General features: G+C 43.9%; 1 protein-coding gene across 2 annotated transcripts in view; it reads right to left on the bottom strand.

Moving 5' to 3' along the window:
* LOC131675319 (protein slit) overlaps positions 1–18,522 on the bottom strand; it is a 1,191,763-nt gene that overhangs the window by 369,001 nt on the left and 804,240 nt on the right. For both annotated transcript variants that reach the window (XM_058954254.1, XM_058954253.1), the window contains exon 5: positions 14,809–14,961. In XM_058954254.1, coding sequence (XP_058810237.1) covers positions 14,809–14,961 — 153 coding nt within the window. The remainder of the gene's footprint in view (positions 1–14,808; positions 14,962–18,522) is intronic.

Raw genomic sequence — 18,522 nt, 5'->3', positions numbered from 1 at the left:
GACGACTGTTCATGGCGACAGCTCATTCGATCCTTCTATACGGCGCGAAAATATGGACAGACTGAAGACAAAGAAATACTGTAAGTCGATGATGATGGTACAGAGACAGGGCGCACTGCGAATCGCTTGCTCCTACCGAACAGTCTCTGCGCAGGCTGTTTTGGTGGTTGCTGTCGTAATACCCGTGGATCTTCTGGTCTTTGAACGCAAAAGGATCTACGGAAGCAGCGCGGACATAGGACGAAAGAACGCGACAATTGTTGAGCGAGACAGGATAATTGACATTTGGTAAGGCCGATGGACAGAGGAACGAGGTAGTAACTGGATGAGACGACTGATACGGGACTTGAGGCTGTGGCTCGGAAAGAAATTTGGTGATATAAATTTCTACGTCACCTAGCTCTTGATGGGCCACGGGTACTTCCGACGATACCTTTACAATATGAACAAACTACGAACACCCTACTGTAAGTACTGTGGACATGAACGAGATAACGCGGAACACACGTTTTTCGCGTGTGACCGCTGGACAAGACTCAGACAGAAACTGGAAGAAACGGTCGGCAGCATCACTCCCGATAACATTGTGGCTGTGATGCTGCGTGAACCCGAATGGTGGCGCTTAGTCGCTACCTATACGGAAACTATAATGAGACCTAAGAACGCAGACGGCTGCCTGACAGATGACTGAGCAAACGAAGTGACGCGACATAACGAAATACGGAGGAACGACACGAACGAACGAACACAGACAGAACCTCCAGTCAGAAGTAATATTAACATAGTCCCTGGCTAGGGGAAGGACACCAAGGAGATGGCGCTTTAGTGGGTAGGCGTGTTTTTTTTCGGGTAGTCCCACATAACCCCTTAGTCTTTCTGACTAAGGGGAATATGCAAAAAGGTTTCCGCTACTCCTTGTAAAAAAAAAAAAGAAAAAATAATACCATCTATATTATTTTCAGGACCATCAAATCTTTGATATAATCGACGTAAATTTTATTTTTAAAGATCGATATCCTAGCACGAAAAAAATTAATTTATGATAAAGTACCTTTCTACAAATCTATAATATAAATAATACAAAAAAAACTACAAATAATATACTTACAAGAAACTTCAAATATCGTAAACTTCTTTAAAGCTTTAAAAAATTATTTTTTTTCAACCCAAAATTAAAAATTTATACAAATAATACGAGGTGTGATCAAAAAGTAAGGTGAATTTTGAAATTTAGCGGGCTACGTCCGTTCGGTCTTCGACTTTTTTATTTTGTTATGTTGGTACACTCGTCGAGAACATACATTCCAAATTTCAGCTTTGTAGTATGTTTGGTTTGTTTGTGAGAGGCATCAAGGTTAGAAGTGTTTTGTGTGCTCCACGATTTGCTGCTGTCTAAAAACATGGATCAAAGAGTTTGCATTAAATTTTGTGTGAAAAATTGAATCAAATGTTCCAAAACACTTGAAATGCTGAAAGTGGCATACGGTGAGTCTACTTTAAGCCAAAAAATGTTTACAAGTGGTATAAATTCTTCCAAGAAGGCCGAGAAGACACCGACGACGAACCTCGTTCTGGACGCCCCAGCACATCAACAACAGATGAGAATGTTGAAGAAGTGAAGAAAATAGTGTTGGGAAATCGTCGAATTGCCATTAGAGAAATTGCTGATGATATTGGCATCTCGTTTGGTTCGTGCCAATCAATTTTGACGAGTGTTTTAGACATGAGACGTGTGTCAGCGAAGTTTGTTCCGAAATTGCCCAATTTCGACCAAAAGAAACGTCGCATGAGCATCGCCCAAGAGATACTGAATGACGTCAACGATGATCCAGATTTACTCAACAGGGTTATAACAGGTGACGAAACATGGGTATACGGTTATGACGTCGAGACTAAGACTCAATCGTCCCAGTGGAGGCATTCTGGATCACCAAGACCAAAAAAAGCACGCCAAGTTCGATCAAATGTAAAGGTTTTGCTTACAGTTTTCTTTGACTGCAAGGGCGCGGTGCATCATGAGTTCTTGCCACAGGGTAGAACAGTAAATAAGGAATATTACCTGCAAGTTATGCGCAATTTGCGGGAAGCAATCCGCCAGAAACGTCCGAATTTGTGGAAAAATAAAAATTGGCTTTTGTACCATGATAACGCCCCTGCTCACACATCCTTGCTTGTGCGCGAATTATTGGCAAAAAACAACACAGTAACGATGCCACAGGCACCGTATTTCCCAGATCTGGCCTCCTGTGACTTCTTCTTGTTCCCAAAACTGAAGAGGCCATGAAAGGACGGCGTTTTGCCACGATTGAGGAGATAAAGAAGGCATCGAAGGATGAACTAAACAAGATCACAAAAAATGATTTTTTGAAATGCTTTGAGGATTGGAAAAAGCGTTGGCACAAGTGCATTATATCCGAGGGGGATTACTTTGAAGGAGATAAAATAAAAATTGATGAAAAATAAATATTTTTTGAGAAAAATAAAAATTCACCTTACTTTTTGATCACACCTCGTATACACTCAATTTATTGAACTAACTTAATGAAAATCATTATATAATCTGTTAGAGAAACATAAATTATTACTTAATATTAATTAATATTACTTTTTACATTACATTATGGGAAAGACATTTTAACCAGCGGATTAAATTCCGCAAAAGTTCATTATTTGTGAATAAATAAACGTACCGCATCCCGGCTACTGTTGATTAATTATCAGTAATAGTGTTACGACTCACGCAACTGTCGCGAATTGACAATAATTACTCCACCGCGATTGTCTCTTTTCGGTCAACGCGTACGAACTTTTTTTTTGTTCTTTTGCTTTACTACGGGTACGAGACTAAACTACAGCAGGCTGACAATGTAACTAAAGCATCAATCAGAAAGGTAACAGTTAATCAAATAATATTACCTATAAGTTGACTCGTCCTGAAACTCGTACGCCAGAAGCCATGGATGTATCTTAGCTATATGGAGTAGGTATAAGTTTTTTTTAGTTTATAATAAACTATTAGTAGAAATTTAGTTTAAGTATTTATTACTCAAAATAAGTGATGCAGAATGTCCGGAGTCTTTCGGTGTAGAATACAGAGTTCTGGTGACCATCGCTTTGCCACCTCTTTTATAAGAGAAAACACATAAAAAGTAGGCTAAAAAAGGTAAACCCAGAAGGAGAAACTACGTCACCGAGAACAAGGTCAGATATTAATTGACCATTACTCTAATTAAGGGAATTCCCCTTTCATAAAAATTAAAATTTTGCAGCTATTATATGGCCTGACTTGTTCTCAACGTTACAATAGATTGAACAATATTTGTTTCGATTCCCAATCTAAAAACATCATTAGTCGCGAAGCAAAATCAATGTAAATATGTATGTTAGGTAAAGCTTTTGAATTTAAATTGATAATACTCTTAAAGTGATATATTCAGTATTGTAACAAGAATTTTCTCGAATAAGTTCCCCGTCACACTATATAATTTTTATTCCCGGATTTCAGAAAAACATAAATATATATTTAAAACAAAAATGAATTAAAAATAATAATGATAAAAGTATATTTAAATAAAATATATGTAAATAATTTATAAAAATATATTTAAATATAAATAAGTTTTTTTCGTCTAGAATACCACGAACTACCAAATTATTGTACTACTTATGTAAAAGATAAAAACAAGATAATGTTAAAGACTCATTTAATTAAAAATTAAATTAAATCGGTACGAAGATTTTACTAGTTCATCGTGTATGAGTGAAATATGAAATTTTCAAAAAAATTTCTTTAAATATAAAAAATTTGAATATAGTTCGTTGACGAATTATAAGACATTTTTGCCTTTCGAACTTTTTGCTCAACATTATAGTTTGTGAGAAAAAGAACAATAATGAGAAAAACAGGTTTTTGGGAGATTTTTTTATAAACAAACCGCCATATTTAATATTGCATTCAACAATTTTGAATTTTGAGCCAAGATTCATATTTAGAATGCTTAAAAACATAAGGTACGGTATTTTCGATATATGCATGAATTTTGTAGCCGATAACATGGCGTAAGATCGATGGTTTGAGCATTAATGGGTTATGACAATAAATCACTATTTTATGAATCCAAGGTTATAACGGGGTTTTGACCCAGCGCGGGTCACTCGTTATATAAATTACGAGGGGAATAAACAGCTCGGCGTGGGCCTCGTAATAGGCTGCGCAAAGCCTAGCCCAGCGGCAACAGGAACGTCGTGGTGCAGCGTCTGTTACCTTGGCCCGCGGAGAGCGTCGTGTAGTCCTATGGGCGCTTTGGAATAATCACGAAATTTAGGTGCGAAAGCCGGACGGAACGGGATTGATTACGATAGGTGAAAGGAAGCGCAAAAGAAGAAAACAGATATACAAATAACGTCGAGTTTACTACGGAGAGTAATACAAAATTAATACGCAGCGTAAGCGGGAGAGAGAGCGGCGAAAAGCTACCGAGAGAAACATGTATTCGAGAAGGTACTTACAATAATATCTCGGCGTTAGCCTTGCAGGCGCTATCCTCAGCCTCGCACGTGGCTCGCGATGACGCGCAGTGTACAGCTCGAGTGCAGTCAAGAAGCGGGCGGCCTTAAAGGCTCGCACGCGCGGTCGCAGGAACTAGCCCGCCAAAGGCACTAGGGGCAATCTTGGCACCGATATCTCACACCGAGTGGACACTCGCGTATTCGCAGACAACCGAAAAGTCAGTCACAAAAGGTTAGTCGCGTAAAGTCGGATAACAAAGATCGCGAGCACAAGTATAGCCGCTCGTCACACGTCCACGTGCTTCGAAGTCGCCAGTATAAGAGCGAGTCCTTATCGCGCGCCTCTCCAAACTCTTCTACTCGCGCGCGTCGCGCCGGCCTCCCGAATTCTCTCTCTCTAGCTCGCCCTCTATTAGCGCTCTCTCTGACTTACCTTTGGCTGCCATACATGTGGGATAATTATAAGACAATTATATATATAAGAATAATTATAATTATGTATAGGGAGAGAGAGACATAACGAGGGTCTGGCCGCTCGTTATATGCCCCTTCCCCAGACTGGGTAGCAGGGCGTACCAGGTCGAAAAACCTGTCTCTCTCCACCAAGCAAGGAAAATTAATTGATAAAGAAAAATCAAGACATCGTAGTGGTAAAAAAATATGTTTTATTTATCTATACACTAGAAACTCTAGGTGGAGCGTAGCTTACCGCGACTCTCTCTACTCGCGCGGATCGCAAATCTAATAGTAACGCGTGACAAAAGAAAACGAGAAGAGAAAAGAAAAGAAAACATGGGCGTCAATGCCTGATTCTTGAGGGGAAAACTTCGAGGGCGAGGTCGCGAGGATGGTCGTAGCGCTTAGGTTTAGACCTAGTGCTCGGATACACCTCGTCTGTCGCCGTCGTCCGCGTGGGTGACCGACGACTCTTCTCGATCCCGAAGGAAGGCTTCCCTGCGTTGGCGCATTTCGACCGTGCTATAGGTTGCACGGCTCGTCTCCCGCGGCTCCTTGCAGGGCAAAATAGCCTGGCGTGCGGCGCGTCCGGTCGTTCGGGATGGCCTGGTTGGAAGCTCGATGGGAGTGGGACGTCGGTGAGTCGCCCAAGGCTGCGAGCTGTCGTTTCACCGTCTCGAGGTGCTCCTGGGCTCGACGTTGCTCCTCTCGTAAGCGTTGCCGCGTCTCCTCGCGCTGTTTGCGAGCCTCGCGTTCCTTCCGCCATTCGGGGATCGCCTCCTGGAGGTAGGCCTTGAGCTCTATGACCTCCTGCAGTCTGATCGCGTAGGTTCCCGCGATAGCGAGACCGCGGGACCCATGACGGTCGATGAAGGCGAGTCCATCTCGGTAGGCCTTTTCCTCCTCTTTTTCCGCGGCGAGCCGCGCCTTTCTGCAGGCGGTGAAGTGAGCCTGGAGGGCTTTCCATTCATCCTCGAGGGTGGGTGGCTCTTCCGCCGCAGGGGCCTGATTCATCTTGGCCTTAAGGCTCGTATTGGCGTCGCGTTCTTCAGGGCCGTAGCCGCGCTGTCGCAGGATGGCCTCCAAGCGCTCGGCGGTCGCCAGGGCGGAGCAGGGAGACGCGTTGGCGCGTTTCGGGCTGCGGTCCGGCGAATCCTCACCCTTACGGGCCGCACCGTCTTCCGGCCGTCTCGGCCTGCGTAGCATCCTCTGGGGGAGGTCTACGGTAGTCTCCGCGGAACTGGCGTCGCTGTCATCATCTGACGAGGCCCGCGACTTGTTGGCTGGGATATCTTCTACCGCGTTGGAGTAGGCCAGGGCTGGAGCCGGAGAGGCGTCCCTGCGCGTCGACGGCGCAGCGTTTCGGCACGATGCAATAGCTACGGCCGCCGTGAATGCATCATGCAGCACTTCTTCCATCCATACGGCGAGGGGAGCTATTTCGGCGTTGGTCAGCATCCTCTACAGGGCGAAGCATACGTAATGTTAAGCAAGAAAACGAGCTCGATTAGCTGCATCGAGCGATGGCGTCTGCTAGGGAAGCGAGAAGCTTTGAAGCAGTAACAGAGTTTTATTAGCATAGGAGGTGAGATTAGCAGAAAGAAAATGAGGAAACAAGCAAAGTCGTAGGGTGTTAGTTCCTGGAACGCAAGCGCCGAGGGGATACGTCGACGGGAGCATGCATTTTCTGCTTGCGAGGACGACCTCTTCTCCTTGGGGCGGTCGGTATTTCGCCTCGCGCAAGGTCCTGTCGTGGGCTTGCTGAGGCCTCTGGCCCTATAACTTTTGTGACCGAAACGTCGTCGTACGAGGCATCGCGCTCGTCGCTTTCTTGCGTGCGATCGGGTGAGAAAATTCCTTTCAACGACATCATCTCGTCGTTTTCGTTTCCTTCAAGGAGAGGACTGTCTGCTGCATCATCGGGGCACTGGGCTCCGTCGAAACACGGGCGCAAGTCGCAAACGGCGACTTTACCAACGTCACAACCTTCTTCGTTCTGGAGTTGGTATGAGTTGGGACCGAGGTGTGCGGGATGATGAACGGGCCCGCGTACTTCGGGCTGAGTTTCGCGGTTATCTGGTTAGCGGCGGTGGACAGCATACGATTCTTCGCCCAGACTCTATCACCGACGTTATACTTGACGTCGCGATGCTTAGCGTTGTAGTACATCTCCTATCTATCTTGGGCTCCTCGCGAGTGTTGCAGTACAACGGCTCGGAAGTCGTCAAGCTTGTTAATTCGAGCGTGCCAGTCGGTGACCGCGGCCGTCTCGAGGTTCCGAGCCACGGCGCGTTCTTCCTCTCGTTTCTTCGAGTTTGGCAGCTCGGGATGGCGTCCGTAATTTAGAAAAGCGGGGCTCGTGCGCACCGCTTCGTGTATTGCCGTGTTGTAGGCAAACGCGAACTCTGCTATGTGCGCATCCCACGTCGAGTGCTTTTCCTCGATAAACGCTCGAATCATTGTTTTGAGCGTGCGATTTACGCGTTCGGTCGGGTTGCTCTTGGGCGAGTACGGGGCGCATGTCGCGTGTATCACGCCGAACGAGTCCAGAAAGTCGTCGACAACTTTATTCTTGAACGGAGTACCGTTGTCAGACAAGAACTTTTTAGGGATCCCGAAACGCAGAAATACACGTTCTTTCAGTTGGTATCGGATGATTTTCCCAGTAATCTTACGGAGAGGGACACATTCGATCCAACGGGTGAAGAGATCGAGAAAGACAAGCAAGTGCTCGTAGCCCTGCGCGGATCGCGGGAAAGGGCCCATGGTATCGCCGGACACAATTTCCCACGGTCGCGTGACGAGGTGTCGTCCCATCAATCCTGCTGGTGTGACTTGTAAGGCTTTGACCTGCTGGCAGATTTGGCAATTCTTGACGTAATATCCTACGTCGTGATGGATCTTCGGCCAATAATAGCGGAGGCTCGCGCGCTTGTGGGTTTTGTAGCGGCCAAGATGTCCTGCTGTCGGCTCTTCGTGGCATTCGGATAAGACTCGTGCCCGGTCTTCCCGTGGGATAACGAGCTTCCAAGCGTCGTCATCGGTTCCGAAGAGGTCGTCGACGATGGGGTCAGGCTTATAAATATATAACCGACCGCCTAAAACTTTCCAATAGGGGTTATCCGTGGGCCGCTCGAGGACCTCCTGCATCATCTTGCGGTACCACGGGTCGTTGATGCTATCGTCGAGTGTCAACGAAGCGGTAGCCGCGAGCTCGTCTTCGTCGGCCTCAAACATGCGTGAAAGCGCGTCAGGCACGACGTTGTCCTTACCCCTGCGATGTATAATATCGAAATCATACGATTGCAACGCGAGGGACCAGCGACCAAGCTTACCGTTTGGGTGTTTCAGATTAATGAGCCATTTAAGGCTCTGGTGATCGGTCACAACTGTATAGTGATACCCCTCCACGTAGGGTCGGAACTTTTCGGTCGACCAGACGACAGCGAGGCACTCACGCTCGGTAACCGACAAGCGGCGTTCGCAAGCCGTCAGAGCGCGACTCGCGAAGCACAGAACTCGATCTTCGCCGTCGATACGCTGCAGCAGAAGGCTTCCAAGGCCAGTATCGCTCGCATCACATTCGATGATGAATGGCGCAGTGAAATTGGGCCTGGCTAGGACAGGGGCCGTTGCCAAAAGGGCTTTGACTTGCTCGAAAGCTTGTCGTTGCGCCTCCTGCCATTCAAATTTGGCGTCCTTGCGGGTGAGCGCGTTAAGCGGCTCACAAATCGTGGCGTAATCGCTTAGAAATTTTCGATACCACGAGGCCATGCCCAAGAATCTGCGCAAAGCACGAAGATTTTTCGGGGCTGGGTACTCGAGTATCGGTGCGACTCGTTCAGGATCGGGGCGTGTACCATCGCGATTTACCAGCACGCCGAGATAACGCACCTCGGTCATGCAAATCCTGGACTTCTTGCGATTGATCGTAAGGCCAGCATCATGTATTCTTTTTAGAATATGCGTGAGCCAGCGGACATGCTCTGAGAACGTTTCAGTAGCGATGATCACGTCGTCAAGATACGCGAAGGCATAAGGCTCCATCTCGGGCGAGATGAGCCTGTCGGCCAACATCTGAAATGTTGCCGGGGCACCAGCCAATCCGAAGGGCATCCGAACAAATTCAAATAGCCCGAGTCCTGGGACGATGAAAGCAGTTATCGGGATGGCCCTCTCCGAAAGAGGGACCTGCCAAAATCCGCTCGCGAGGTCAATTGCGCTCACGAATCTGGCGTGCTGGAGCTTTCGCAATATCGCGTCCATAAAGGGCAGCGGATATGCGCTCACGCGAGTAACGCTATTCACCTTCCGGTAGTCTACACAAAATCGGTATTCGCCGTCGGGTTTCCGAATCATCACCGCCGGGCTAGACCACTCGCTGCGGGACTTACGAATAATTCCCAACTGCAGCATTTTATGCACTTGCACGTGCATCTCCTCTTCGATCTTATGCGACACCGGATAGTATTTCTGTTTAATCGGGCGCGCGCTGCCGATGTCGATGTCGTGCTCGATCCATTCGGTACAGCCGAGCTGCTCGCAGGAAGGTTCGGGCAGGAGGTCATTCATCACTCGATCGATTTCTTGTCGCTGCTCCTTCGAGATCTCTTCGATACCCAAGGCCGCCAGCGACATCGCCTCCTCCGCACGAAGTGAGGAGACAGTGGTTGGGACTTCCTGATCGCAACCTTTAATCCTTATCGTGTTGGTCTCGGGATCCAAACACGCGGAAAAGGCTCGAACGAAGTCATTTCCGAGGGTGCAATCAGCATCAGCCTCGCTCAAAATGAGTACGTCGATCGAGTGGGTAACACCACCTATCGTAAAGGGTAACTGTACGTTACCGATGATAGGGACATAGTGACCATCGACTGCTTTCGCGCCGGGCCCGACATACATGTTGACGCGCTTGTTCATCGCGGCAGCAATCTGAAGGGCGATGGGACTCAGAACGGTGCGCGAGGCTCCAGTGTCGTACAGAGCCCTGCAGGTAAATGGACCGATGCTAAGCGTCAGCCACCATCTGGGGTACTTCTCTACCAACGCGCTCGTCACAAAACTATCGGAACGCGTTGGCGCTTCTCCCGCGGGGGCATCTGCAGCGAAGGTCCGGGTCGCCATCGGAACGGTAGGGATCTCATCTACGCGTTCCTCTCCCCGTTTTTTGGTGCCTCGATTTTTGAGCACTCGGGACAGGTGGCTTTGGTGTACCCAGGCCAGCTGCAGTCCCAACAGAGTAATCTCTCAGCATCGGGGCCGGGAGGCTTGCTCTTGTTTTTATCCGACTTGGGAGTGATGACTTGGGCCTTTCGAAGCGGCTAAAATAGTATTCAGCGCTGCAAGGTAATCGCGGACCGGTTCATCGGGGCCCTGTGTCCGCAGGTGTGCTTCAACCGATAGGTTACGGTTGTACTTCCTGGATTTACTGTAGGCGGATAGCGCGGCATCTTTGAACTGCTCATACGACGACCATGTGGGCCGTAGCAAGCGATACCATCGAAGCGCAGATCCGCGAAACAGGGTGGATAACGAGTCTAAAAGCTCGTCTTCCGCTATTCGGTCTAGGCAGCAGTTTTCTTCAACGCGCTCCTAAAATTCCTCGATGCTGATGGTGCCGTCTCCCGCAAAAGAAATCTTCCATTCCCTGATGATTTTCCCTAAATTCCTGGTTGAACTCATCGAACGGGAGGTTGCGAGAAGTGGGCTCGATCGCCAATTGGGGACACCGAAGCTCGAAGGGATTTGGGCTTGCGCAGCGGCCGTTTGTTGCGCGCCCGTCGCTTGCGGGAGCGGACGACTTGAAGATGAGACCCCCCTTCCCCAGCTCGAGCTTGCGGGGATGTGAGGGATCGCGTTGGGAAACTCAGCTTCCCTTAATCGCGTGGCCGCTTGCATCCTGTCGGCCGGTCTAACTGGTGCGGCTGAATATACTGTTGGCCCTGTCGCGTATTGTGTTGTCTGCTGCTTCGTTGTCGAGCAGAAGATTCGTGCATGGGGATTTACGTTCGGGCTGGTTATAGTTAGGTCGAAGTCCGGATCGATGAGGCTGTATGTATCGCGAAAATTGACAGCTTTATCTGTGCGCGTCGCGTTAAACCGTGTGCGCTCGTTTTGTTGTTGAACTCTTGCTTCAACTGCTTGTAGTCTGGCGAGGAGGTTATTGTTCGTGGTCTTCAGATCTTCATTTTGTCTTATAAGTTTGTCGTGTTCGTTTGACATAGCTTCTAAACAGTTTTGAAGATCGAGAATTTGTTGAGCCTGTGAACGTTCCGCTATCACTGCTCGTTTTAGCTCCTCGGCTGCTAAACGTGGCATTTGTTTATGTTCGCCGCAAGGCAGATTAACCCATATGAGGTCTTCCCGATAATTTATCGTACTTGGGGTGCCTATTGTAGGTATCGATGCCTCGTGCGCTCATGTTGTGTTCGTGTTGGCATGACGTTGTTCACTTGAGCCTACGTTTGCTGCTGATACTATGAACGGCGGTGTTGACTGCGATGTCGGCACGTGGGCGCTCGTAATTACCGCGAACATCGGTGTGTGTGTGCGTACCGCATCTCGCATGAGTGTCTCGTGTGTATTAGCTGTTGTTGTGAGTGACATGTCGCCGTTATTCGTTTCTTCTATTTCTTGGCTATTTATCATGTCTTCTTCTATGTCTTGATTAACGGCGTTAACGAGATCTTCACGCAATTCTCGCGGTAGCGCGTCTGATTTTATAAAAGTGAGACAAAGGTTATTACGCCGCGTTATCGTTTCGTGGTCCCACGCGTCTATGGTTTGTATGAAGTCTTTTTCTTCATAGTCACCTTGCAGTCGTCTATATAAGCGGTTCGCGCGTTCATACATTGTGCCGTCTACCACGAGTTCAAGATCTTCCAAAACGTTATCTATTCTATCACTTGGCAAGCTTTTTTTTTTTTTTTATATTTTAACGTCGCTCTATTTATGCTTCATCAGTGCTAATCAGCGACGGAGGCTTGCAATGTGTTTGAGAACAAAGCACATGAAACTTTTTTCAGTGGTGCTTGTATCAATCAGCAGGAACTGAGAATCGAACCCGGGCCTACCGGGTGCGAGTCCGTCGCCCTACCGACCGAGCCATTGCAGGCCTCTTGGCAAGCTTTTAATCCATTCTTTAATGTGATTGTCGATTTTTTCTTTTATAATTGTTAAGTCAGTTATATCTTTTTCGGCCATTTTTAATTTTTATAAAACTGATAACGAAAAACAATAGTTTTGGAATATCCTGAAATAGTGGATTTTAATTGTAGGTCGCGTAACAATTTTTAAGCAAATACGCCCGATCGTTGCCAGCACGCACAGCGGAAAATAAATGTTGTTACGCTTGTACGCATACGTTTCTAAATACTAAGAATTACGACTCTCGCTCGCACGCTATGATAAAATTTTAAGGTGCTGAAAACCGAGCGCCTTGTTTTGGTTGTGCGCTGTGGCTAGCTTCTAAACGTAAACAATTCTTCTCTCGTCGCGCGCGTCGCATTCCTCGGTGGATTCTACGAACACGCGCTTTCGCTATACAATTGTAATTCGAATTTCGGAATTTTCACAAAGCTATTAAACCCATGTGTTGTTGGGCGCCATAATATAACGGGGTTTTGACCCAGCGCGGGTCACTCGTTATATAAATTACGAGGGGAATAAACAGCTCGGCGTGGGCCTCGTAATAGGCTGCGCAAAGCCTAGCCCAGCGGCAACAGGAACGTCGTGGTGCAGCGTCTGTTACCTTGGCCCGCGGAGAGCGTCGTGTAGTCCTATGGGCGCTTTGGAATAATCACGAAATTTAGGTGCGAAAGCCGGACGGAACGGGATTGATTACGATAGGTGAAAGGAAGCGCAAAAGAAGAAAACAGATATACAAATAACGTCGAGTTTACTACGGAGAGTAATACAAAATTAATACGCAGCGTAAGCGGGAGAGAGAGCGGCGAAAAGCTAGCGAGAGAAACATGTATTCGAGAAGGTACTTACAATAATATCTCGGCGTTAGCCTTGCAGGCGCTATCCTCAGCCTCGCACGTGGCTCGCGATGACGCGCAGTGTACAGCTCGGGTGCAGTCAAGAAGCGGGCGGCCTTAAAGGCTCGCACGCGCGGTCGCAGGAACTAGCCCGCCAAAGGCACTAGGGGCAATCTTGGCACCGATATCTCACACCGAGTGGACACTCGCGTATTCGCAGACAACCGAAAAGTCAGTCACAAAAGGTTAGTCGCGTAAAGTCGGATAACAAAGATCGCGAGCACAAGTATAGCCGCTCGTCACACGTCCACGTGCTTCGAAGTCGCCAGTATAAGAGCGAGTCCTTATCGCGCGCCTCTCCGAACTCTTCTACTCGCGCGCGTCGCGCCGGCCTCCCGAATTCTCTCTCTCTAGCTCGCCCTCTATTAGCGCTCTCTCTGACTTACCTTTGGCTGCCATACATGTGGGATAATTATAAGACAATTATATATATAAGAATAATTATAATTATGTATAGGGAGAGAGAGACATAACGAGGGTCTGGCCGCTCGTTATAAGGTGAAACGGGCCGCTAAAACTGGTTTAAAGTAACTTGTATACATGTGATAAAAGTAATCTGAAAGTTACAGAATGATCGGCGATTAACACTTGGGTAGTCTTACTTGTGAGTCGTGGAATATCGCGATAGCATGTAGTCCGATTTGAATGTTGTGATTACACTTACCTTGCTCGACATGATTCTGGATATAAGGAAATTTCAGTTCAATTTGAAACAGGGATAAGGCAAGGTGATTGTGAAAATTTCAAAGCAATAGTTCAAAGGAAATTTGAGCGGTTTCATTAAATAAATGCGAATGTGAAGATGTAATGTGTAATAATTTACAAAATCAAAATTGTGTTTTGATTATGTGTCTATCTGAGTGTGTAGGCTCTCTTTACTGACTAATTAAAATTAGTTAAAGAAATATGGTAATTTGAAGATTTGCAGCTATGCCACACCATACTCCGCTTTGCACTAGTAAATTAAATATTAAATGAGCAAAAGTAAAAAATTAATTAATTATTTGTCGGCATTTTCATAAAATCAATGAGTTAAATAATTAAATAAGTGAATAAAACTGGACTATAATGGCTATTATAGTCCAGAACGCTAGACTATCATGAGTCATTATAGTCCAGGAGCCTCCTCCGCTATACTAGACTACTTTCTACGCTGAGCATGCTCTACACGTAAAAAATCTGCTTACGGGCGCCTAAACTGAAAAATTCTATTATTTAACTTAAATTGTATATTTTTATGTTTGAAAATGGTGCGTCGATAAAAGAATGAGGAGAGCCATAATTATTTATAATCTAAGGTGAAAGGTTAATTTTTATAATTTCAATATTTCTTTTTCATTCTCTTTGAATGGTAAAAATTTTTGTCTTCTTGAAAGGGAAGAATTCGGTGGGAAAAATTAGAACGGGAAACAGATTGCAGTTTTATGGCCCTCTTCTCTCATCGGCATCTCAGCGCTCACGTGTTCAGAGGCTGCATGCACTTCATATGCAAGTGCGAGGGTACGAGGGGCAGAAGAGCGTAATGAAAAAAGTAATGCACGCTTACATATATTTAGACTATAGATGTTATTGCTATTTGGAGACTATCAAGAAAAATTTCCCTGCGACACTCGACTCGGTTCCCACAGCTCATGGGAGACGGTTTCAACTCTGCCGTTGGTCTTAATACTAGGAGAAATTATTCTTTTAAAATTTTTTTAATTTTAATCATATCGCCCACCGTCACAGTATCATTCAATGTTAATTGAAAGAACTCTTAGTCTAAAAAATTTCACGTTATAAAATATAAAAAACAACATACCTTCCAAGCCAATGAAAGCATTAGAATCTATTACAGTAATTTGATTGCCATCTAGTTCTAATGAATTAAGTAGAGTTAATTCTGAAAAAACACGGGCAGGAATTTCTTGGAGGTGATTATGAGCAAGTCCTAAAGAGTCTAGATTTTTTAAACCTGAAATCAAAAATTTTGATCTATGTTAATTTTTTACTTACTAGATTATTATAAGCAAAATGTACTAGAAAGAAATAAAAAAATTTATTAATAGTAATTGTATAGGTATTGGTAGGCTTTCGTGTTCTACTCGCTCTACTGGCCAATCAAAGCATAAATAAATGAAAGAAACTGATTGAATAAAAAATAAAAGTAATCTTTAAAATATATATATGATGATTATAATAGTATCCTTCATGCAGGCGGTCATTAGAGAAAGGCCAATAATGTCCGTTGAAAAATTGAATAACTCAGGCCGACAAAATTTCGAAATAAAAAAAATTTTGAAGCAAGATAGTATATTTCCGTAGGTTTTTAAAGTTTTAAGTCTGAATTTGGCTTCAGAATTGATCCGTCACCTAAGGTTTTCGAGACATCCTAACCTAAGTGTACGAAAATCATGATATTTTGTTCGAGATCAAGTAATATCGTGAAAATTTTTTTTTTTTAAACAATGGGAGTCGTGCTAATACAGCACTCTTGACCATTCAAATCCAATTTCTTGATTAAAGTTATGTTTTTTTCATCAAAATATAATTGATTGAAGTTAAGTACTTTAGCAGTTTTGCAACAACATTGAAACAGCTCAATCGCCAAATACATATATCTAACATACTCCAGACTTTTAAACCCAATATCGATTATCTTAACAAATAATCCCAGTAATCTACGAGACTATAGATCCAGATTCTTGAACCCCAATTGCCTCAACTCCTGACTCCTGTAATCTGTGACCGTATAACTCCAGACTCCTGAAATTCAATTGCCTTAATTCCTATAACCTGTGATTTTAATGTTGTGAAACTACTATAATATTTAATATCAATCAATGATATCTCGATGCAAAAAATAAAGATATTTGGAATACAAAAAATGAGATGTAAAGAGCAAACGTGCTGCTGTGTTTTAACTGATTTTTAGTAAAAAAATAATCGTAATTTTTGCACTTTTAGATTAAGATATCTCGAGATTCTTAGGTGATAGATTAATTTTGAAGCCAGATTTGGATTTAGCCCTTCAAAAATTTACGGAAATGTATTATCACGTTTCTAGATCTTTTCCATTTGAAAATTTTTGAACGTACAACGTACATTTGATATTATATTATTATCAATATGTGTCAGAGAGAAAAAAATGAGATGATCACTACATATTCTGTTACGTGATAAATTATGTCATAAATTACGTTAGGTATCACATGATAATAAAATTTTATATTATAAATTATTTATCAATCAGGTAAATTTGGTGTTTTATATTTTAATAACTCTTACTAAAACATCGATATAAGATTAATCGATTTAAGAATGTATGTTTAATTATTGATTTTTATTCGTTGATAAAAATACATAATTCATTTACTACAGACTGTGACGGTAAACGTCGAATTAGCGTTAATGATGTAACCTAATTGCTGCGCTTCGCCATCGAGGGCGAAGCCGCGTGCGAGTGAATTCGTGATCCGCGACACAAACTCAAAACAGTTCCCTCGCAGTGTGACTTATTAGTGCCATCTTCGTACGCCTGCGATATTAAGGTAAGCTGGCCAGCTTAATCTCGCGGTCGCGATATAATTGTTATAACGATTAATTTTCCGACATCTCAGGCGTGCATGTAATAGCTCTTCCAACAAAGAGCAGCGAGCGTTCCGACACTGCATGTTGTCGTCGTGCGAGCGTCGATGTAAACAAACACGCGGGCCGACCTTATGTAGCATTTGATAGATAATAAAAGATTCTATTCGTGACATTAACAAGTGCTTTCAACTCGCTCATTCCATATTGCTTCCACTCACTTTCTGGTAGATTAGTAGATTGACTGGTTGACTGACACCTGTTTCCCCATGCTCTCTGGATTGCGTTTTGAGCATAGATGATTACATTCGCCCTGTAATGAATCCGCGCGAATAAAGATAATTAAACGGTATCTATCCCGTTACAAGACATAACTACAACAATTATATAATAATAAATTTTGTAATGGTGGAAAGAAGGGAAATAGTGATAGATGGAAAATCACTTTATTTTAATTATATTCAGCAACGTTTCGTCAGCACATTTGCTGACCTCTTCAGGCTTTATTAACAGAAAAATAAGAAATTATTAACAATAAAGTTTCAAATGTAATTTTTAAAGGCAAATTATATGTATATGTGTGTACTTGATTTCTCTCGTAGTCAAATTATTATAGGTTAAAACGAACAGCTCGTAGCCAGACACGTTACAATACAGTAAGAAATCAAGTATTTCAACCCATATATATAATCTTCATCCCCTGTTGGAAATAAATTTATGCATATAATTGCAGTGAACAAATATGAATATAAAATAACTTTTATAATCAGTTATTTACAGTTTATAATAGTTTATAAACGTCAGATTTTAGACACATATAATTGTTATTATCAATTTAATTGAGTTAATAAATGTTATCAACAGTTATTATCAATTCATAACACTTATTAACAGTTATTTTCTTTTATCATTCGTCGCAAAAAAATTGGGTTCGCGAATAAAAAAGCTAGTAAATGATAATATCCGAAAATAACTGTTAGGTTGGTAAAGTAAACTGTTAGTAAATGATAATATCTGAAAAAAACTTTTTATTTTTGTCAATAAATGTTACTGACAATTACTTTGCTGTTACATTGGAGATCATGTAGTAACTAATAGTAACTGAAATTAACTGTTCAAAACATCTAGTAACCAAATCTCAATAAATATTTATGTTTGCGTAGGACGTAATAAACAAATTAATTTAATGATGATGAAATTAGGTGAGGTAAGGCAGCGTGTATGGGTTGTGCGAAATAATAGGATAAAATTTTAGTAAATTGATTTTGTTTAATGGCATAAAAAAACCTCCTCGAAGTGAGAAGGAAAAAAGCCGCAAAGGCGAAGCAAATTATAAATACAGTAATTGATAAGAGATTGGGATTACAAAATAATGCACTATTATTATTACTATGATGAGTGAGTAAAGCAAATTGATTACGCTGATGCGAAGTAATAAGGCTCGCAGAGCCTTTACAAACGTTGCGGTGGAATGGCCATTCACTTATTAGAATTCGAGAGCTCTTTTACCTTTGGACGACGCACACGCACACAATGATTGAGCGAGCGAAGGGAGAAGGTGATGCCAGGTATGAAAGGTGCATGCAGCTCCAATGCCTTGGACACGGGTACAGCCCTTACTGCGATGTCACCGAGTTGCCGATCTGAGGGCGCGGGGTTTGACAGCACCCCAGAGGAAACTGAAGTCGCCTCTACTAGCGCAGGAGTTGATTCGTCGCTAGTTTCTCGAAGCACGCGAGCACACACAAGAATATAAGCGGTCGAAGACGGCTAGACATAAATGTGTTAGCGATCGCGCGTCGGTATAACTGCAGAAAAAGAGATGCGCACGAGAAGGAGCGTAATAGTTGGCTACCGTTCCGGTCGAACTCTTTTCCCAGACTAAGTTCTGACGTGGCGTCTTCTTGGGGATGCCACTACGGCGAAAAGCGCGGAAAGGCGGGAAAAC

The sequence above is a fragment of the Phymastichus coffea genome, unplaced genomic scaffold (genome assembly GCF_024137745.1).
Source record: "Phymastichus coffea isolate CEN01 unplaced genomic scaffold, Cenicafe_Pcof_1.1 PCOF00019, whole genome shotgun sequence".
Lineage (NCBI taxonomy): Eukaryota > Metazoa > Arthropoda > Insecta > Hymenoptera > Eulophidae > Phymastichus > Phymastichus coffea.
This window is presented reverse-complemented; position numbering and strand designations above follow the sequence as displayed.